The sequence below is a fragment of the Barbatula barbatula genome (genome assembly GCF_947034865.1).
Source record: "Barbatula barbatula genome assembly, chromosome: 12".
Lineage (NCBI taxonomy): Eukaryota > Metazoa > Chordata > Actinopteri > Cypriniformes > Nemacheilidae > Barbatula > Barbatula barbatula.
The window spans coordinates 1951551-1975279 of NC_136775.1; the positions used below are offsets into that span (position 1 = coordinate 1951551).

Genomic DNA, 23729 nt, shown 5'->3' on the forward strand with positions numbered 1-23729 from the left:
ATTGATCTGCGTGACACTGTCTGCCAGAGCTGACTCCGTGCCAGTTTCAGAAGGGGCGGTGGAGCGGCGAACAATGATGCTTTTGTTTGTGAAACGCCGCAGCCCTCTGCCTGACATCAAGATGTTTGTTTCTAGCTTTTGTGTTACACTTCGATTCGCTCAAGACCGAAGCCATAACAATGGATTAGCATCTTTATGTAAACACAATCCAAAAGGGGGAAATGGAAAGAATCGTGCATTAACAGCTGACCCCAGGCTTGGGTTTTGACGGGCGAGCGACGGACCGAGAGTTTGCGTGTTGGTTTTATGCAGGTCTATGAGGGCCGTATCTGTCGAGAAACTTGCTGACTTGTTTGAGACACGCAGCCGGTGATGTGATGACTGATAAGCAAACAGGCGTTGTGTAGAGGGCAGAGCGCTGACCTGGAAACCGCGGCGGCTCATCTGATAACATTCTGCGTCTCACTTTACATGCAAGATTAAGAAAATCAAGTCTGTCAAGTGTTCGAATGACGTAGATGGATTTTCGTTACTGCAACACTGCCCACATCCTATGATCTGTGAAAGTTGGGGCACTTCTCGTTCAACCTTTTATTAAAAAATGTTTTATCTTAAAAGTGAACTGTAAGGTAATGAAGCCGTATGTTATGATGGTGACCAGAGGGCCCTAAAGAACCGAACGAGAGGTGTAGAAGGTGCCACGTGATTGCTTGTATGTGAACTCAATCTCAAGTTTATGAATGTGCTTGCTGGCATCTCGGTCAGGGCGAGGGGCATAAACAACACACTGTTCTCTCACAGTAACGTCCTGTGATGCTCTCATTGGCAGCTTGTGACCGTTCGGCCCTCGCGCTCATAGACACACGCTGTCCAGCTTACTTGAGCGCATCTCACGCATGAATTCAGGCATTGTGCGCAAGAGAAATATTTTTATCAGAATGCCCAACGCTATTAATACTCGTGACACAATGATGCTCTGGTGGGCACTCTCGTCCGGGACCTTTCGACCCGGCCACCGACCAAACAAATGGGTTTGATTGCCTTGTTGGACTTGAATCAGGGTGAATCTTACATGGTTGGGGCGGATTTCATCTTAACATCAAAAGAAAAGAAATGAGACAAAGTTGCAATCTGTAAACTTTTGGTTAAAGATATACTCGAGCGAGTACATAAACAATCAGTGTCTTTTTAAGCCCGATATAATCATATGGCTGTCAATGTCAATATTATTGCTCTGTAAGTATTTTCATGTATATAAATGTTTCACGGAGATGCCCATAGAGAGGCAAAAGTTATGGCTTTCATCTTTTAAAAAACGCTACAACGTGACTCATTCTTGACAATAACATTTATTTTTAAGATGTATAATAGTACCTAAAGAAGAGTTTTTTTAAGTGAAACAAATTGCACTTAATTTACCAATAATGATGAAACCTACATGAGAAAATGAATAAAAAGCAATAAAACGTTACGTTACTGTAACAGTACTGCGTAGGTTTTATGAACATCGGTACGATCCTTGTGTAGTAAATTTGTCTAAAGAATCCAGGAGCATCCTCACATCCCGGCCGACAGTCTCCTAACGCGTTCTGTGCATGACAAGACAGTGGAAGAAATGCAATTGGACAAATGCGTTTTCAGGTCCTCCAGGCCCAGAGAGCATTGCACTGTCTGAGAACATTGTTTCTGATGCGCTTCGTGAGCAACCCAAAATAGTTTATTGTTTTATTTTGTTGTATAATGCATTAACGCTAATACCTCTGTTGACTTCATACGAGTTGGGCCGCACGTTGACGTTGTGTTGTGGATGCGTGTGTTTGGCGTGCGGTGGGATTTGTTTGTGGTTTTATCCGCTCTGCGTTTGCAGATGTTTGATTGAGGATTATTTTGTGATAGTGTGGTTAATGGCTATGATAAGGTGTATGTGTGTGTGTGTGTTTGAACTGCAGACATCATAGCGGGAGCGAGACTCAAATCCCCACACATGCAAATAAAACAGAGCGACAATAAAGGTGGCAGAAGAACAAGGTGAGCTGTGATGAGTTTGTCTGTCTCTCTCTCTCTCCTGGGCTTTACGTGGCTTTTGGGAGGAGCAGAGACGAGGGACGAGAGAAACGCTGAGTTATCTCTGTCATGCAGCGCTCTGGCTCCTGCTCTGTGTGTGTGTGTGTTTTGTGTGCGTGTGTGTTGTGTAATCCTGTGGAAAGGTGCTGCCACACACTGGTCTGGAGATTACAGCATCTCTTTTGTAAGTGTGCCAGGAACACACAGTAGAGCTCACAGCTCGGCTTTATTGACTCTTTCTGTCTGTTTTTTCCCCGAAAACTTTCCTGTAATGTCTAAAAACACCAATACAAGTTAAGTTTCATACTAGTGTTGCCAATTTTGATACTACAGCATTACTGTATAGTGTTATGGTGTTTTTATATAGCATTTCTTCATATATGGTGCATTTATGAAATATTTTGATCATTGAAGCCCGTTCTGTTGAGACAAGACCTCCCACATTATTGGACCCCGCTATCCTCGGAGGTGGGTAAAGTATACAAACATTGACTTTCTGCATCTAACCTAATGCGGTTGCCAATGTGATGTAATCACCTCAGGGGTCACAATCGAGGGGGAGGACATTTCAATGGCTTTTTATTTGCATGTTTTTATTTTTAAATGATCGCATTTTTGTTAAACTTATTGATTAAACACGCTATTCCTAATTAAAAAAACGATTTCTGGAAATCATCTTGGGACCCCACCCTCGTGGCCTGGGGGGTCCTGAGCCCTACTGTGGGAAGCCCTGTTTTAAGAAGGGAAGGCAAGTTAGTTAAATGATTGTGGTAAGGTTTTAATGATCTACCTGACAATGAGATCATTGGTAAAGAGCTGTGAAAAAGCTGCGAGATGTTCAGGCAGACACCTATCTTGAGAAATAAAGTCTGTTTTTGGTTTCGCGCTTCTCGTGAAGACCGTATGCGGTAGGATCTGTAAAACGCCCTGCTTTATTTAAAACCTTTAATATGCTGGCATTCAAGTATTTCTCAAAAATTTCAATTTATGTTATTTTACAAATTTACATATAATTATTCCAGCAAACAGTAAATTAAAGGGATAGTTTACCCAGAAATAGAAATGGTTTCATCATTCATTCATCCTCATGTCATTCCGAAACCTGTACGAATGACTTCGTCTGCAGAACACAAAAGAAGATATTCTGAAGAACGTTGACTCGATTTCTATTGTATGAACACTAAACCACCGGGACATTTCTCAAAATATCTTCTTCTGATAAAAGAGTCCATTTATGTTCCGTTTATAAATGACTTCAGGATGATCAAACGATGACAAAATGTTTATAACAGTGACCGGTGTATTAGACTGAATGTACTCTAAAACCGGTTTTGTACAGTGTACGTTCTTTATCTGACTAGCATGTGTCTTGCAGGGTTGGCTTTGTGAACTCCTGCGCTGGAAAGAAGATCCATCTCCGGAGAACCGGACGCTCTGGGAGAACCTCTCCATGATCCGCCGATTCCTCAGTTTGTCGCAGTCGGAACGTGACACCATATACGAGCAGGAAAGCAACGGAGGACACCAGCATCACATGGACAGACCCCCGCACCTGATGCACGTGCCCACGGACCCTCTGCAGGTCAGTGTCGCACACACGACCATAAAAATATGAACGAACGGAATGATTAAAAACAAAAACCTTTCAAACTAATCATGTAATGAATAGTAACGACTCTGATCTTTTAAACACAGTTAAAATTATCAAACTTGTGCAATTGTTTTTCGCAAACGAAATCTCGATCATTTGAGGTTTTGGGGCGTTGTGTGACTTTGTAAATGTCTCTCTTAACGCCTCTGTCTCTCGCTGCGTGAGCGAAACAGTCATTAGCAGCATCATTCGTCTGTGTTTAGATATTACGGACATCTGGCTATTTCGATAAATTCGTCACTATTCAGAATCCATATTTAATCATAAAAATCCCCCAAGTTCTTCCGGTTACAGATGCATATTTGATCGTATATTATTTTGTTTACTCGCAAACATATGGTCAATCCAAGAAAATAGCATGCGGTGAGGAAAAACATTGTGTCGCTTATATTTTCACCACTTAAGGCAATGAGATCTGCTCACGGCTGGGGACGCTTGAAAGATCTGAGTCTCAAACGCGAACTAGTTTGGAATAATAAAGCAATTGCCAAAGGAAGCCTTGCCATACAGTCACTTTACTATGGTTAAAGGCTAGCATGAACATCAGAGTTAAACTGTTATGTTTTTAAAAACCTTGTGAGCGTTCAACATCAATGTTCAGCGTTCAACATCAATGTTTTGACGGGAACAGATTCAGGGTCAACCCTTTAAATCAATAAGTGTAGTTCATTTTCATTTAAAGCACACATAAATAACATGCTCATGTTTGGTTTCAGTCTGTCTATTGTGTTCCAGCGTCTTTGAAATGTTATCTGGAAACCGAATGCTGAAATGTTATCATGAGATGCTGGTTCTATTGGGAATGTCCCAGGAAAAAACATTGCGTTTGCTACAATGCCCTAAACTCACAAACAATGGCACATTTCAGAGCTAATGTGTCCTATGTTTACAGCGATGTGAAAGTGGTCGGCACGCAGACACCGATAGCGCTCAGAATGAATCTCTCGCAGTTTTTATTTACTCCGTCGAGTGATGGTATTTGAATAGAGCTTGATAAGCAATCATCAGACCTGTGTTTTCTGTGCGAATATTCTGATGAAACCTTCCTGCATTAAGCAGGTGAGGCTCTGACGTCTCCGGATAACCCCAAATCTTTTTTATAAATGATATTATATGCATCGCTTTTAATTTCGTAACGAAATTTATCACACTAGTTATTTAGCAAAGAACTCAATTGCAAATAGTCATATGGTACTTATTGTTGGTGGGTAATTCAGTGAATTAAATACACTCTGGAATACTTGATTCTGATCGGGCAACACTGTGAGGAATGTTGTTCGTCAATAACAACCCCCGGAAACTGATAACACACCGCTCATCCAAGTACTGCGACTCATCTTGATTGTAATAAGTTAATGAATAAATAAAATATGATATGCCTATTTAGTTATATACATGAGATTATATTTGCAAATTATTAAAGCAGATTGAATGGTTGTCTTTTTATTTTTGAATGATTTATTTTCCTCTTTTTGAAACTTGATGGGCACAAACAAAAAACTAGAAATAAGTCTGGCTTCAGTGCCAAAGCCACTTTACATTCTCTTACATGCAAGTTAAAATCTTAAATGGTGAAACATATGTAAAATATCATATTAACTACAAGCTGTCAAATGAATAATCGTGATTAATGGCTTCCAGGATAAAAGTTTGTGTTTATATAATAAACAGTACGTCTGTGAGCTGTGCATATTGATTTTATATTCATAAACACACATTTAGGAAATATTTGCATGTATTTATTTATATTTACCACTCATTCAAATGATGCACTATATAAATGTTTATTCAGTTTTATATTTTTCTTAAACATATGCATGCACGTGTATGTTTTTCATAAATAGAAAATAATATGCACAGTACACAGACTTGTATTATGTAAACACAAACTTTTATTCTGGATGCGATTTATCACTATTATTCATTTGACAGCCCTAATCTGGAAATTAATTCAATTCAAATGCATTTCTGTATAAATATTTTACAGATGTTTTGCGATACAGTTAATATGTATTAAAACAAACATCAGAGACACAAGTCTTGATTATAAAAATGACATATACATTCAAACTTAAAATTGACTTTTAATTGCAAGGCTATTAGCATCTTTCCTCAGTTGGACAAACTGATGGTCCTGAGCAAATTTATAGCATCAGTCAAATTTACTAATCAGTATTTTTATAGCTTTTCAGAGGAACTGAATATTTCTGAATATTAAGCTTTGATATATTTTTGACATGCAGTATGTTTCTCTTTTTCTGCTTCTGTCAGACTCATCAACAGCCCACCTCTCAGCTCCAGACTCCTCTGTCCCTTCCACACCTCTCTCAGACTCCTCTATCCCAGCAGCCCTTGCAACAGCAGCAGACAGGACCACGGCTGCCCCCGAGACAGCCCTCCACAGCCTCGCCCGCAGAGACCGAGGACGACAACCGGAGCAAGAGTCGCCAGGGCAACCGCATCTCCATGGAGGCGCTGGGCATCCTGCAGAGCTTCATCCAGGACGTTGGGATGTATCCGGACGAGGAGGCCATCCACACTCTCTCCGCACAGCTCGACCTGCCCAAACACACCATCATTAAGTTCTTCCAGAACCAGCGTTTCTACGTCAACCACGCCGGCAAGCTGAAAGAGCCGCCCATCGGCTTCCCCTCCAACAACAACAACAAGGACGAGGGCCTAACGGACTTCAAAGAGGGCGAGCTTCTCACGGAGCTGGATGAAAGCGTGCAGACCAACAGCACCATGTTCTCCATTAAAATCGAAGAGCACATGGCGGCCCAAGCGCACGTTCCCTGTCAGGCCCAAACTGAGCAGGAGGCTAAAGAGTAAAACTGGCCTCGCGGACCTTCGAATTTGATTCTAGTATCTCTCTCTTGTTCTCTTTGACTCTGTGTGTGTGCCATGGGCGAAACTGTAAGACTTTTTACACAAGACTGAATAATACAAAGGTAATTCACTCCCACAGTTTTGTAAAGCGTGTATTATTTCACTGTAAAGACTCATGCATCATTTCAATAATCTGCACAACTAAACCATGTAAAAAAAACTTTGCAGAAGGAACAGTTTACAGAAACATGAAAATTTCCTCATCATTTACTCACCCTTGTTTTTCTAAACCAGACTTGCTTTCTTTTGTGGAGCAACATAGAAAATAGCTGTTTTTTCATATAATGAAAGTGAATGGGGACCGGGGACAACGACCTCTACTGGAAACCCCAAAAGACATCAAAGGCGGTCCATAAAAGCTTTTGTAAGTTTATAGCACACAAGCTGCGTTGACTGTTTCATGATTAGTTTATAGTCTTTTCTATTTGCAGCATGACAGCCCCAGTCCCCATTCACTTTAAGTGTACAAAAAACAGCCACGATATTCTTTAAAAATTACCTTTTGTTGTAGAAGAAGAGAGTGTTTAGAATGACACGAAGGTCAGTAAATCGTGAGTGAATTTTATTTTGGTAACTATTCCTTTAAATCAGCAGTACGTTGCTGTGGACCATTGCTGACTGCACTTCTTGTCTGTTGTTTTTACACTGATTTCGAGCTACTGATTTAAAAAAAAAAGGAAAGTCAATGGCGTTTGATAGACTTTGATGTTTACGTATGTGATGTTAACTGGATTTTGTTATAAATGCATGAATTTGGGAAGAGGAGATGACAAAGGCCTTAATGGTGAAGCAGCGAGTCGAGCACTGCTGGCTAATGAGAGATTCTCTCAGAAATAAAGAGGATTCGCTCCGTCTCCGGATGTCTATAACCTCCAGGTAGAACCCGGAAAAGCGGCTCAAGCTTATTATTTGGTTTGAGGAAATATAAATATATATATATAGACATATATTAATTGTAAAAAATTATACAGTCTTAAAGAAACTATGCCAACAAATGCCTTGTACTATATATGGCACTGCCGATGTTAGATTACTTTGCAGAACTTTGGTCACTGTAATATCTCGGATTTCCACAGCTGAAAATGTGAATCACGCCCATCGTCCTGCATTATTTATTTGGGGTCCTGATGGAATGGCGTTCCGTCACGGGGCGCTTTTCATTTTACCGATCTTTTTCTATTTATAAATGTCATTTTGATGGGCAGTAAAATCAGAAGTGTCTTAACGTTTTAAATGGAAAAATGTGCTTTAACAGTTGCCTAAAAAAGTGCTGTTCTGTCGAGCAACTCACGCTACAAGCTTCACAATTAATGTTGTATGCAATTTTTACTATCATGCAAATAAGCGACTAACCTATAGACCACCTTAGAGAGATGAAAACATATGCAATTTGTGTGAAATCGATGTTTGCGATGTGTCTTCCTTCGGTTAACAATCCAACTCAAAGCTATTCCTGTAAAAAGATGATGTATAAAAAGAAGTGTTTCTTTTTTTATGAGTTTATTGCAATGAGAACACCAGATATTTTGTTACGACTGACTGTTTTATAAGTGTTTCTTGGTTTCTTTATGCAGAAATGTTCTAACTAGGAGTGGTTACTGATTGTTAATGACACAATTAAACTGTTTGTATTGTACTCTGGAATCTTGGCGTTAATATGACGGCGTGGCGACCCGGGAGCTTCTTCACGTACTTAATAAGTGAATCTCTCCTGGGTGCCAGGCTGGATGGAGTCATATTATAAGCGTGTTTAAGGGTAAATAGACAGCAGGTGTTAATGCTCTGATGCCGAGCTGATCTGCAGGGATTGGAGGTGCAAAGCTGTGAAGGTGTGTTGACTTCTCGGTGAACTCCAGGTGATGCTCAGAGCCACATGTGGAAATCCGTCTCGCAGACTTTAAGCCCATATGGAGGCAGAACGTTAGTGACCCGAATCATCCCACGGGCGTTTTTTAGGCCTGATGATAAAATAATATTTTAAGGGACGAAACAGCCGACGTCAGGATGAGGGTAAGTTGTATGACATCTTTTGTTTAAAAGCAGATCAATTGTGTTTTCTACAAAGGCCATTGCTTTTCAAGCAGACGCTGTACAGTGAGACAGGAGAGAGACTGCAAGCATGTACATAACTGTAAAATATGAAACACATTAAAATACATTAATGTAATTCTGCCATTTGTTTGCTGATTTAAGCACAACCTTTTGCTGTCGCACTGACGGCGGTCGAGACGGAAAATAACGTGAAACGTTTTTTTTCTTTAGACGTTTGTGATGTTTAATATTTCAATGTGTACACAGACAGGTATCAAAACTTCATGAAAATGTTTAATAAAATTCCTTATAACATCCAGGCCCTCGACTCGAATGTTTGCTATCAGGTGGTGTCCGGAGTCATTTGCTGCCCTTTGAAGAGCAAGTCGAGCGCATTGCATTGTGGGATACGGCATTGAAAGAGTTTGCTTTACATATGCTTTCAGGTAAATATTCAATGAACCCTTATTAGTAGGTCGCTTTGAATTAAAGCATCTGCTGAATGAATAGATACACAGATGTGGGTAGTATGCCATTCTAAACAAAGTCACACTTAAGAATACTTCATTTAGTACTTAAAGAATAACTCAGGACTCGAAAACGCAGTCGAACCACTAATACATTTGTATTATGACAGCGATCTCTTCGAAAACTGACCTCGGACGGGGTCGTGAGTTTTATATTGAACCTATTTATAATCATTAATGACCTTAATAGCAAAATCTTCTTAAGGGACTGCGTTTGTCTTAAAATTGTCTTAAAAGGCCCTCATTGTATTCAACAGTTTTCAAACGCCCCTCCCACTGGTAAAAATTCAAAATTTCTACTCGATAAAATATGTTAGAGCTTGACATTAACCGGAAAATGTGTATTCATTATAAAAAATATTGTTTTATTTGATTTTCAATGCTCATTTTGTCTCATTTTAAAATATTAGTCATTTTGAGGCCCCCTTGGAAGTCAGCGGGGGCCCCTTTGGGCCACAGCCCCCCGTTGAGAACCACTGCTAAATCAGGAGCTTACTAGATTTTGGAACAGAGCCATAGAATGTCAACCTGACCGGGAACGTGGTAAAATCCTTTCTGTGCCATTTAGCTGTCAGCGTAAACTCCATCTTGAGAAGACTGCTATAATGCTACATAAATGAACCCTGTTGTTATCAATTGTTGGCATCAAAATGTGTGGGAATGAGACATTCTGAAATCATCCGTCTACAGGTTCGGCTGTGACTTCTTTGAACGACCTTATGGATAATCATGTTTTCCTCTTTTCTTTCCTCATTCTTTAAACGTGGCTTTCTATCTTACGTTATGTAAAGTTATCTCTCCGGTATCATTGTTAAACTCATTTTCAGTGACGTTCAAGAATGATGCATTGACTTTACCCCAGATAACATTTGAAAGAATGAAACGCAGATCTTCATTTTATGAGCTCTGAAGGAGATGTTACCATCACTTTTGTTAAATCCTGTATGAAAGTATTGATTTTTGTTCTTCTGAAGCTTTTTATTTGACACTGTATTCCCAGATGTCTAAGGTAGTTTAGTCGTTGAATTGACTTGTAATTATAGACACAATAAAACTATTACACACACAATGCAGCAAGCACATTAATATTTGTAAGCCAAACAAAGTTGATAGATGTGACGTTTAACAGATTCAGATGAACACTGTGAAACAGATTCAAGTCCGTGGTCTGATGTCTAAATAATATCTGTAGTTTCCTGATCAGGTTCTGTATTTCCAAGCCTGTGGTCTCTTAACTGAACAAGCATTGCTCAGGTCAATGAACACAGGCCAGACTCAGCGCCTTACAAAAAATAATTGAATTTAATGGTGTCATTGTACAGCAAGGCAGCGTTTTATCCCGTGGTAAACCTCGGTGATGGATTAAAACAGGAACAAAGCGCAGATGACCCTCTACAAAGCAGGTCGGTGCAGATCAAGATATCATCATGCACAATGTTTATCAGTGCCAATCTCAAACACCTCCACTTTGCGGCTAAATTGAGATGTTGCCAAGCAACCGCATGGTATAGTGCCAGGAGCCGCTTTACAGTGTCCCCAGTTGTGTCTTTAATCTCTCAGAAACACTGTACGCTGTCTTTGCCTTTTCCTGTGAATAACTGAATGTATGATGCTGTCCATTGAGATGACAGAAGTGTGCAGTGTTGTTTCGGTGTGTTAGATAAAGCAAGCGTCACTGTATCTCATGCTCAAGGTTAGAGATTTAAAAAAGTCCTGCATAGCAACACCCTAGCAAACACCCGTCAGGCATTATGGCAGCGTGTTTTACACAGACGAATAAAACCAAAAAGACAAATGTCTGTAGAAAGTGTTAGTGAGTTTTTGAAGTTTGTTAAAAATCCGATCTTTCCTTCCTCTGACAATTCTGCACCCCTCTGTGCAAAAGCATGTGCGTTCAGCAAAGGCGAAGATCCAACGCGGGTTTATTATTTTTCAGCAGGAATGGTTCAGGCCGTGTAAAATACTCCAAACAACACTAGGCGTCCACTTATTCCTTTTCACGAAATTTAGCTGAAGGGGCCTCTTATTATCTGGAGTACTAATTGAACTGATTTTCCTTTTCTATACCTGTCTACCTGCATTCATTTTAAAGCAATAACTCGTGGATGAACAACACCACTCATTGGCAAGCACTTACATCGATGGTTCCACTTATTTTTGACCAAAACAGCAGCGCCTCCAACAATCTGACATGTTACACAATTGAATTACCGTCAGCACTGTTGTGAAGTGCCGTTTTCCTCCAAACGCTTGAAAAAAATCAAATGCAGCCACATTAGACATGGACACGATACATGCAAAACAATATCACGGCAACAACGTTACTAGTTTACGACGTGAATTTGTACGATGTCATTTGTACATTTAGTGCCATTTGGTGTCAGGGGCGGGGCTTCAGATTTGTTTTCTAGTAATCGTACACTTTTGTACGATTCACAACGTTACAATTCCGAGGAATAAGCCACCTCGTAAAATTTTTACGAATTCCTGTGAGATGATCTCAGTTTTTAAAGACAAAAATTTCAGGTTAAACGGCACTAGCACTGCATTGGTTAACTTGCCAGTGAGTTTGCCTTTCAAGGAGGCGAAATCATTCAAATTCAAGAGACATATTGGCCGTTCTTGTACATTCAACATTTTTGCTCCCATGTATGCAACCGTCTGGTATACGTTTTAAAGTCTATGTCAAAATCCCGTTTAGCTTACACCAAAAAAGTGAGTTAATTCTCTTCAATAATCATTAGAGATTGTTTATTAGTGCTTTACTTAAGAAAAACATTCGCTGATCTGTGTTTTAACACAATGAGGAACTCGACAGGCAAGCCGATAGCATCAAACAGCATTTAAGCCCAACGACTCTTTCTGCTTCTTTAACTCGGTTAATGTGACAACTGAAGTAACACTTCAAGGCATCTCGCACCTGTTTTAGCAAATCAAACTCCCACCTGAATCAACTTCGGCCTGCGAACCAGTTTTGGTCCGACCGTAAGCGACTTACACCTAGCTAACCACATTGAAAAAGAACGTAAAAGCGGGAAGCCCCCCCCCCAAAATGAAATAAATAAAGAGCAAAAAAAGTGTGCGAATGAGGCAAACAGCTGTGGAAGGATGAATAACTCGTTAGCTGTGTGCATTTTAAGCCATTATACTCGCACCTCTCACCTAACCCTCATTTGCAAAAAGGACAGGATTGAGGTGCTAATTAATGTGATAAAGAGTTGAGCAAATCCGATGGTGGCGCAGGATTTGGGAGGGATAAAAGAATCTGTTACATCTGTATTCTTCAGCACTCCGAAAGGTGTGACTTTCATGTTTAATTAATTAAACGTTGTCTTTAACTGTATCTTGACAAATACAAGCCAATTAGAAATGGAGGGGAAATGTTTGTGACTAATTAATGGTTGATTTCAGGGGAGAAAGTAGAAAACTTGGAACAGCTTTAACTTGCAACAGTAGTCTCACACCTGGATGTTCACAGCACTAAATGCTGATTAGCAGGAAAATGAACCATGGTGTGGTGCAGTTAAAGTGAAGCATCACCTCTCAACGCTTTAACTGAGATGAATAGGACTAATTCACCAGCTATGGGTGGGGCTGTTGCATTAATTGAACGCCAGCTAACGGATGCTAACGGAACGCATCTCTATTTTGCCACTGATTTACCTTGATTTGTTTCCAGCTCAATTTGAAATAATTGCTCGGGAAGTGGTGGACTCGTTCTTGCTTTAAAAAGTATTTCGCTCATCTAAGAGTTGTTATGAAATACATGTCCACTTTGCTCGATATTCTGCCTTAAAACTTGAGTGGCTTTAAAGTAGGATTATAGCCATAATAATGCATTTCAGTTCGCGTTTGATTATTGCGTCATTGTTGCAATAAACACTATAATAGGGATGCACGATAAATCATCGGCCGATATATGGTCATTTTTATGTTGCCGATAATACAATTTAAGCCGATAAATTAAAGCTGATAAATTGTGAATAATTTCCTCTGGTTAAACCACTTCAGCTTCACGATGCTCACAGTTAAAACCCAGTACAGTTCTGTCTTTCTGTCATGATCATTCACTTACTATTATTAGCAAAACATTGTTGATGTATGTACAGTATGTAGATATTTATGAACAAACGCGTTTTGTTTAAGGCAGATTGCTGTCTATATGCTTTCTGTCTTGAGATCTGCGTGTGGCTATTAAGAACTGTTTTCTGGGTTACTCCGGAAGAACATCTTTAATTTGTTTATTAAATAAACATTATAAAAGTTCTTGAACTAGTGCAAAGTAAGCTTGGTACATGATTTTCAGGTAAAAAAAAGAGAATGAATGAATACTTTGTTTTCTGCAGTGAATGTTTTCAAATAAAGCAATTGGCCACTTTTTGCCTTTTGTTTAAGTCTCAGAAAATGTTGTTTGTATTATAATGTTTATCGGCCAATATATCCATTATCGGTTTAGGATGTTTAAGAAATATCGTTTATTGTTATCGGCCAAAATTTACATATACGCACATACCGATTTTATTATTTAAATGTGGATACATTTGATCCATATTAAATTACTTCAACAATGAAAAAGCGTTGTGTGTCATTAGAAAAATATTTTGATCAGCAAATATCCAGTGAGATTTATTTTTGATATGTGATGGAAAGTATTTCCTTTTTAACATATTGAAATAAGTTATCTAAAAAAGGTTGTAGTTTTTAAAGGTAATTTAAAAGTAAAAGTAATACTTTCCTCCTATTCAAGATTAGCCAAACACAGTCGTTTCCGAAAAATAATCTGGGTTTTAAACAGCACATCTGAGGCTGACTTTTAAATCCAATCGGTGTTATTTTTTTTAATGATTATACTTTTAGCACACCAATGCCCTCAAAAAATAAAATAACATTGATCTCTTTTTTTATCGCGATAACAAACGTTCTCTCAGCGACGGGATTCAAGGACATTCAACAGACGAGCTTCAATCTAGCGACGTTGGAATTGACTCACATCTCCATTTCCTACAAACAAATGAATATGTAAGTCCTAATATTACAGTAATAATTTTTTAAAAAGATGTCTAAATATTTGCTGTAAAAATAATTCTTCTCTAGCTACTAACTTGTTGACGTGACATTACACTCTGTTCGTACAGGTGCTATGGTCTTATGTGTGGTTCTGGAAATCTGAGCACTGCTTCAGCGTCGTCACAGGAAGTCTAACGTTAAGTTGTATTTGTTTTTTGATGTATGTGTAAGTTTATATCCATCCTCGACCAATAGTTCATGCTCAGCGTTGAGACTGACAGCACAAAAGCTCACAGTCATTAAATGCCACTAACACACTCATCAGTCTCTCGTCCCACCGAATTGTTAAATGATGCTATACAACATCATCATTTCCCCAACCAGACAGCACCACAATTCATCCAAAGTGCATTCTCTCATTTCTCACACACGTCATTTCCGAGTAATTCTCACACGCTGAAATTCGCATGAAAATAGCTGAGCGATACAAATAGAGAGGAAGTGCTTTAATAATAAAAGTCTGTCACAAACCTATCAGAGATATTCACAGTGTTGATTTCTACGGGACTGTAAAATGCCCTTTGTTCCCCAGCGTTTCCCACAATTCAACCTAAGCAAAATGATCATTCTCATGGGAACAGGATCTGTCATGTTTTTACAAATACTTTTTGTGAAAGTCAATAAACTCCCAAAATAATGCGCTTTATACACACCATCATGTTTCAACGTCTTTGAGAGTTATGGGTAGTTTACATGCCAGTTTTTATTTCTTGCTGTGTGAGATGCTTTAGTCCACTTTGAACAATTTCTGACTCATTCTTTTATAATTAGTATACATGACGTTTTTATGACCTCATTATTCAAGAGACCATGTTTTTTGTTTGCTTTTAAGCGTTTACTAAAACACACTATACACCGCAAGATGTAATTCTCTCTTGATCAGGGTTTTTTTTGCTTTGTTTTCCAGCAAAAATAACCGAACAACCGTTTACCCTTTACTGATTGTATAAGAGGTATCATAAATGAAGTTGATTAAAGAAAATATGTTTTACAATGGAAACTGTCAAATCTAAAGACCAGTTTTACAGGACCAAATAAATGTTGGCTTGGAGGCTTGATATTGATTTTAAGTTGAAGTCTGTAGAGATGTTGTGTCATCTATCCCTGAACACTGGTACTAAAATTGCGTCGCCTGTCTTTTTCTGTTTCCGGCACCGATGTCAACGCTGGCTGTTGAACATGGCCATCCGGCCAAGCAAATCCGCTCTAATCATTCAGATGTTTAAACTTGTGTGTTTACTGCACAGTCCCATCGAGTTTTAGAAAGTTCTTCCAACGCGTCACAAATCCTGCGTAGAGATGCATAACTTTCTATGCCAGAACCATCTACAGAGGCGGCACGGTAGAAGAGGACAAAGCTATATTAATTTTAATTGCGCTCAAAACCACATAGTGACACGCTTGCATTCCCAGAGGTATACAAATTTAAAATCTACTAAGTAAAAAAGAAAGTTTCTATAAACGAGGAGGGAACATGGAAGTGGCATAGCTGAACGAGTGGCGCGGGCTGCCTCAATTCCCCAAAGATGGTTTATTATTCCATGCTAAAATGAAGCAGGGAGCAGGAGTGGTAGTCAGTGAAGCGTCAGAGGTGCTCTTTGAAGGCATTAAAAAGCTGAACGCACAACAAAGACCAGATGTTCCGGCATGCTTTATTTATACTGCCATCAGCTATCTTATGATGTCCACGAAAACACTTTTCACAATTTTCTTTCCACGCTGAGTCTATTTTAACACGTGGAACACGTCCTGTAATTCTTTGTGTTTTGTTAGCAGTCTTATTGACGAATGCATAACCCCGACGTGGTTGGATACTAATGTAAAAACAGTGTATTGTTAAGTATAGTCTGTGGTCACCGCTACCTTTGATTAAAGAATTTGAACAAACTTTGAGCTGGTAAACAGTTGTTGGGAAAGTTGTCAGAGCAACTTCTCTTTCTTTTTAGAAAGTCTGATGTTGAAGATGTTATACACGGCGATTGACAGGTGTGAAATTGTGTCATTGTTTCTAAGCCCCCGTGTGTTCACAAACCCTGACACGTTCCCCTGAAATATTTGACTTCATATCTGGTTTCCTGACCAAACACCGAGTGTACTTCAGCTAAAACAGCATGTCATCCGAGTACATCCTGGAACGCTGTATTGTATAGTTTAAAAGACAATAAAGGTACGTGGCACATGGTCTTACAAAGGTGCGGTTTTGTGTTTTCTAAACCCAAAAGGCGCTCTGACATGTGGCTGCGCCATCCTTTTGTTTTCACGTCAAATGTTTAGGGCCGGAGGAAAAAGATTCTCAAACAAAGCTGTTCGGTTCAATTAAAAGAGGAAATATCTCTTCCTGAATGAGGGATCCATTGAAACAAAAGAGTGTTAAATTGATGGTGCCACAATAAAACTATTAGCAGGGGAGTCGGCAGATGCTGGTGTGCCGGTTCTCTTTCCAGGGATTATTATTTATTTACACTTCTCAATCACAGCATCCCAGATGCCACCCGGACGCCGCCGAGGAGCGTGCACAGGGGGAGGGGGCGTGTGTATGGTATGGATATAACCAGGGGTGTAGTGCCTCGGTTTTGGCAGCGTGTGCCCGTGTTATGCCATCGATGACACCTGCACAAACAGTATTGGTGTGGAATCCAAGGACTGTTATCCAGCTTATGGAAAAACCCATTATTGATTTGTGCTGTTTATTCCAGAGGCACTATAATCGCGGCAGAGTTATAATAGGCCTACTGTACATGCCCACATCTGTCGCTAAGACGCAAATTGCTTCTCTCCGAGGCACATACAGTTAACGCAGCCCCCGAAAGGAGCAGTTCTCTACGAAAAATCTGCCAAATGAAAGCACAAAACTTTTGAGCTTTTAAGTAAGGATGCACCAGCATAGATGTTCTGCCTGATATCAACTATGATATGAGGTTCATTCTGATATCAATTTAATGTAAATGTTATAATGGCCAATAATTCATGATAAACTAAATTATATATGTATATCAGATTGTTTAGCTTCATTCTGTAGTTTTAAAATGATTCGACTAATGACTAGTGCACGATAAAGCGAAAAAACCTGCACCAGATTTGGCAGTGAAGTACGGTTAAACACTGGGCGCTCTCACACAGAGACTCCAAATATAGACCACAGAGGAAGCACCATAACTCATATAGGTGCATATAGATCATTTTGAGTTTTTCCCAAATATTTTTTTTTACTGAAGTATACTGTAGTATTAATAATAAAATAAATATTTTCCTAAAGTGAATTTCTTGGGAACTACAGTATTGTTTAACCTTATTATAGTAAATATTAAAGTAAATCTTTTTTTCATTTGGTTCAAATTAAGCTGACTTTTATTTTGGCAGGTCGTCGCGACGACAACTGAGATTCAGTCTGTTTGACAGTGGCTTCACCTCAAACAGTGAAACGTTTATAAAATGAACTCAGTATGTATCTCATTATGAACACTTTAACTTCATCCCCAAAGTTGTTCTGTCAAGCTTGCATTTTTAAACTGTGCAACTCATTCACTCCTACACACGCAGAACAAGCAGATGACATATTTAAGTAGTAGAATTTCACTTGCGCAGATCAGGACTCTAGAAAATGCAGCCGGAAAATAAGTTGTAATCGCAAAAACTAAATATAAACCAAAATAAATAGTGGTGCGCCATAAGTTTACATAAAAACATAATCGCGATTATTTTTGCCAATATTGAGAGCCCGATTATTTAACACGATATCTCATTAACCCTTAAAACAACGTAGAAAATAAAACAACTTTGCTTTTAAACTGTGAAAATTTTAAAAATAGCACTGCTAAACCACTGTACAGAAAAGGGTTTGCTGGGGAGTTATACTTCAAGAACAGAGAGGATCCTTGCAAAATGGATTGCGGCACAATAATCGTTCGCCTCTATTATTTTGTTTTTGTAATTGCCAAAATTACACGATTTTTTGACGATTACAAATTAATTTTCGATTAATTGGACAGCCCTTCCTGGATAATGACAAAATTGCTCTATACCTATACAGTAGTTATCATTATAGATGGTTTTAGGTTTCAATATTCTTTAAAAAATAGTTTCTTCATATTTATCATTCTTGGTTGGAGATGCACCAGTATATACATTTCTATAAGTGCTCATTATTTAAAGTTGGAAGCCGGTGACCAATATACTGTACCGATATACAGTATCTAAATATTAATAAAAAAAATATAGTGGGCAACTGGTTTTATTTTTAAACATTGATTGCACAAACGTTAACTTTTCAGTTACAATGTTTCTTTGATTATAGATGTTCTTCCAGTGAAACCCAAAGTGAATGATCAGGACAGAAAGACAGTAATGTACTGTATTTTAACCAAAAGAAGTGATTCGTAATTTATCGGTTTTAATAAATTGGCCTTATTGTATAATCGTATCAGTACAGATAACAATAAAATTGACCATTTATTAGCCAATACCGATATGGCGGATAATATACTGTGCATCCCTATTCTTGATGTGAAACAACATTGACCTAATCAGACCAATGCCTTAACTAAACTTGCATATCTGCTTATGTCAATGTTGTTTTCCATTGCATTGCATTTCTCATAGGCTGTTTTTTTGGCCATGTGTGAGGTAGCGTGCCGTTTCAGAGCCAGGACCCCTGGTGGTTACAGAGAGGTGTGGAGCTGGTGGCTGGCTGTCCTCGCTTCCCCTGTCCTGAGAGCCCTCCAGCACGCTCATGTCTCCCAGCATGCACCCGGCCTCTCCTGAAAAACATCTTTATTCAGCCTCCTCACTAATGTCTACAGCACAGGCATCAACATGCTTTGTGCGAAATGAATTACTGCTAATTAAAAATCAACAGAAATGAGCATGCAACACTCTGTGCCCCATTAATATTTTAACCAGCAGCAGCAGTAATTAAAGCGGCGCTAATTTTTTCCTCTCTCGCTCAGCATCCACAACCAGTCAATAAATTACATCAAAAAAGTACAGGTGTGTTTCCCTGTCAGGGCTGTAATATCATGATAAATCGACATCATTCCTCATAGTTAACGCTCCCTGAATCGTCGCAGACACGCAACTTGCTGTTATCTTTGTGCCGGTGAATGGGGGGGTGACGAGGCCTCTTGTTTCACTAACACACAGGTGTTACGCCGTGCCAGATTCTCAGGTAGCAAATGGATTCTAAGAGCACCATTAATGGAGATGAAGGGGTTTGGTGTTCGGATGTTTGTTAAAAGAATCTCCAAAAGAGGGAAAAAGTTTCTTTTAACAGCTTGATTTATGCTGCAGGTGATGCGTGTCGCGCTGCTTTTAAAGATTTTACTTTGTATAATCAGATGAAATGTAGTTTGCATATATTGTTTGCATATATATATTTTGAATTTTTTATATAGAAAATATTGCGTGCACCTGTGTGGTGTGAGGGATTGCAGTTGCTCTTTTATAGCTCCAAAGCGTAATGAATGATATCGTGAGTTGCGTTTCATGAAACAGAACTTTGTCTCGGATGTTTCTTTAAAAAAATAGAAGACGTATCCTGGATAGCATAGCGGAGAACTCGTTGAAATGTGTTTTCTGCAAAAAGTTAAATGAAAAATATTTATTAATGAAATATTGCGACGTTTTTTGTAAATAGTTTATCAATGTGTGTCATTCTCGTTTTAAAATGTGTGTGCCCTCATAATCTTTAGTTTAAATCTGATAATGTTCCTCCGTCCTGTAATGACTAATTATGTTAGATGGATTGGGCGGAGCATCCGTTTACTCCTCCCCTTCAACTGTCAGTCTGCTGCCAGTTCCATTTCAAAATGCAACGGCGGTTTTTATACCTCAAAAATGTCCATTATTTTCTCATTAGAAATTCAATTTCACTCAGAAATGCATCAAAATATGAAAGTAAAAATGATTGCAACTTCCGGTTCAGGGGGACTTTAAATTCACCACACTTTGAGACATTGTTGAGGACTTTCTTGAAATTCTAGAGCAGAAATTGTGAGTCTTTTTCTTTGGAAAATCATTTTAAGCAGCATGAGAGCTAATGTGCTCTCTACTCATTGCTGTCTAGTAGAAATCACTCTGATATTAAAAAGATCTCATTTGCACTTTTTTTCTATGTAAATCTTTCTATGTAAATCTTCTTTCTGCGCAAAAATGCTTTACTTACTGTACTTCCATTGTACAGTGGTATTAATAAAAGCATAAATTAAAATCTCTAAACTTATCTAAAGGCTCTAGTTGTTAAAAAAATTATAACTATGCAACCAGAAGTGAATCCCGCTGAACAAACGACTAACTACAGCGCCTATAAGGAGAAATTACGAGGAGAAATTTTTAGACCCTATACCTACAAATCTACTGAAAGAGATGCTCCCAGAAATTAAAGATCCTCTACTTAGCATTATTAACTCATCTCTGACATTAGGACATGTGCCTAAAGCATATAAGGTGGCTGTTATAAGGCCCCATGTCAAAAAACCCCATCTGGACCCTGGAGAACTAGTTAACTACAGACCTATTTCGAATCTACCTTTCTTATCTAAAGTTCTGGAAAAAGTAGTCTCAATTCAAATATGCTCCTTCCTCCATAGGAATGAGATTAATGAAGATTTCCAGTCTGGATTTAGAGCACATCACAGTACAGAGACTGCTCTGATTAGAGTTACAAATGATCAGCTTATGGCGTCCGACCGAGGTTGTATCTCCTTATTGGTGCTGCTAGATCTTAGTGCTGCATTCGACACCATTGACCACAGCACGCTCCTACATAGTCTCGAAAATGATGTCGGTATTAAGGAAATAGCTTTGAAATGGCTTAGATCTTATTTATGCGACCGTTTTCAATATGTAGCAATAAACAATGAGGTATCACGCAAATCGCAAGTCCAGTACGGTGTACCACAGGGCTCAGATTTAGGGCCTATGCTCTTTGCATTATACATGCTACCTCGAGGAGATATAATAAAGCATCACGGAGTAAGCTTTCACTGTTATTCTGATAATACTCAACTTTATATTTCCTCAAAGCCTCATGAAACACAGCAATTCCATCGAATAGTGGAATGCATAGTCGATATAAAAAAGTGGATGAGTAGCAATTTTTTATTACTGAACTCGGACAAAACTGAAGTGTTACTTATCGGACCGAAAACCGCCCTACGTAACAACCAAGAATACTGCTTAACTATTGATGGATCTTCCATAAAACCCTCATCTTCAGCTAAGAATCTTGGCTTTATATTCGATAGTACCCTGTCATTTGAGAACCAGGTCGCCAACACCTGTAAAATTGCGTTTTTTCCATCTTAAAAATATATCTAAACTACGTCATATGCTGTCACCATCAGATGCAGAGAAGCTTATACATGCCTTTATGACATCAAGACTAGCTCACTGTCGAGCTTGTGCAGAGGCAGCAGTTTTTGTCAGAGGGGAACTGGAATCCCCTGGTTAGGCCTGGTTTCCCTCTGAGGTTTTTTTTCTCCTCCAATGGAGTTTTGGGTTCCTCGCCACGATTTGCATACCGTTTGCCTGGCCGGGGGGCTGCTAGAATTTGATAGTCTTATTTAATTAACACTGCATATAGGAATTTATTGTGTGTCTGATATTTGACCTGTGTTTTGACTTCCATAACCTTTTATGTTTTATTTATAGTCAATGTTTTCTTGTACAGCTGCTTTGTAACAATGAAAATTTTAAAAAGCGCTATATAAATAAAGCTGACTTGACTTGACTTATTATCATTTATACAACACAGAAACACTCATTGGTGTTAAGAATGCACTGTTTAAGAGAGGATGTCCCTAACAACAGATGCTTACTAAAATGCTTTTCTAAAATTTTCTTTGCCTTTAGTTTAATTGCACGAGAGTACCAGCGTCATTACAAAAGACAGGTAAACTGCAAAGAAACTTATTATAGGCCGCAAACACATTTGTTGGCATCGTTCATGTGATTTGCATGTTAAAATGTGTGATTGGTATGTGTACACGTGCAAATGGAATGGCATGATGTTATGGCAAATCCACAGATTTTTTTTGACACATCCTCATAAACAGACACCTACTTCACTCATTTTTTATGAAGATATGCTGTGAAAGTCGGTAATTGCTCATATGTCAGGACAGTCTAGATTGTACGAACTGAATTATGAGATTTCTGACAGAATAACATTTTGACTGGATGAGAACATATCAACACACCGAGCATGTGAGAGATTTTCAAAGAAAAAGGTTTCCTGACTGTGGTGTTTCGAACCCGTGACAGAAATGACCCGTTATATTGACCAAAACTGCACATTATCTTATGAGTCATGCTTATTTGTAAACAATGCTAGTTTATTTTGTCACTAGGAAACAAGTTAGTCTTCATATTTGATCAAACTATATGCAACTGCTAGATTAAATCAGACCCAAAGTTGACCAAGTTGAAGGACTGCAGCCATTTCAATCGAAATTGGAATTTTCTGCAACCTTTCCTTAAATATTTTGTTACCATATTTGAACTACCTTATCTATATTTTTCACAATAACGTATGATTGACTTTTATAATTGGTAAATTTGAAGGTTTTTATAATCAGTGACATAGAACAGATTTGGAAAACATTGTCTTAAATTCTGTTTCTTGTCTTAAATCCACAAAACAGTAACCGTAAGTTATATATGAAATAATGCACATATTAGGCATTTAATTAAATATATATATAAATTTAAACAACTGTGAGCTGAATAACCTGCGGGTTAATTTATTATCATTTGTCTAGCTGAATCTGTCTATTGAGCAGTGACATCAAAAGTTCTCTATTTTTACATCTATTGTGCAACATTAATGTCATTACCATGTTCCTATTTACTGACTGTTAATTGTAAATTAATGTATGATTCACCATTCACTTTCTGTTAGATGAGTGGGAAAAATAGCTTTGCATGTTGTATAAATTGACAGCGCTATAAGCATAATTCATTGTGTAGATTATAGCAGATGATGTCTTTGTTTTATGTAGTTGCCACGCAGTAAAGCTACCTCAATTTTTTTATATTATTTTCTTATTCTGGGATTTTTCTATTCTAATAAACCTTATATATGTTCTCATTGGAGAGCAGACAAATAACATTTTTCTTTCTTTTTTTTAATTTGTTTTAAACTTTACTTTGAAATGTGTTTTAACCGTTGGCTGCTACTGTAAGTGTACTTATATAGTGATCTGTGAAAAGGCATTTTTAGATCAGGTGACTGATTAGCTCAAACAAACACACATATCTAAAGCTCTGGAAAAAGTAGTCTCAACTCAATTATTCTCCAAAGGAATGACATCGATGAAGATTTCCAGTCTGGATTTAGAGCTTTTGGCGTCTGACCGAGGTTGTATCTCCTTATTGGTGCTGCTAGATCTTAGTGCTGCATTCGACACCATTGACCACAGCACGCTCCTACAAAGACTCGAAAATTATGTCGGCATTAAGGGAATAGCTTTTGAAATGGTTTAGATCTTATTAATCCGACTGTT

The 23729-nt window shown here is 38.5% G+C and overlaps 1 protein-coding gene across 4 annotated transcripts in view; it reads left to right on the top strand.

The window, feature by feature from the left end:
- Window positions 1-6756, top strand: part of satb1b (SATB homeobox 1b) — a 43410-nt gene extending 36654 nt beyond the window's left edge. For 3 of the 4 annotated variants that reach the window (XM_079470078.1, XM_079470077.1, XM_079470079.1), the window contains 2 exons: window positions 3440-3646; window positions 5987-6680. In XM_079470078.1, coding sequence (XP_079326204.1) covers window positions 3440-3646; window positions 5987-6547 — 768 coding nt within the window. In that variant the 3' untranslated portion in view covers window positions 6548-6680. Of the gene's footprint in view, window positions 1-3439; window positions 3647-5986 lie in introns of all 4 variants that reach the window. The other variant, XM_079470076.1, reaches the window with a different exon arrangement.
- The last annotated feature ends 16973 nt before the right edge of the window (window positions 6757-23729 follow it).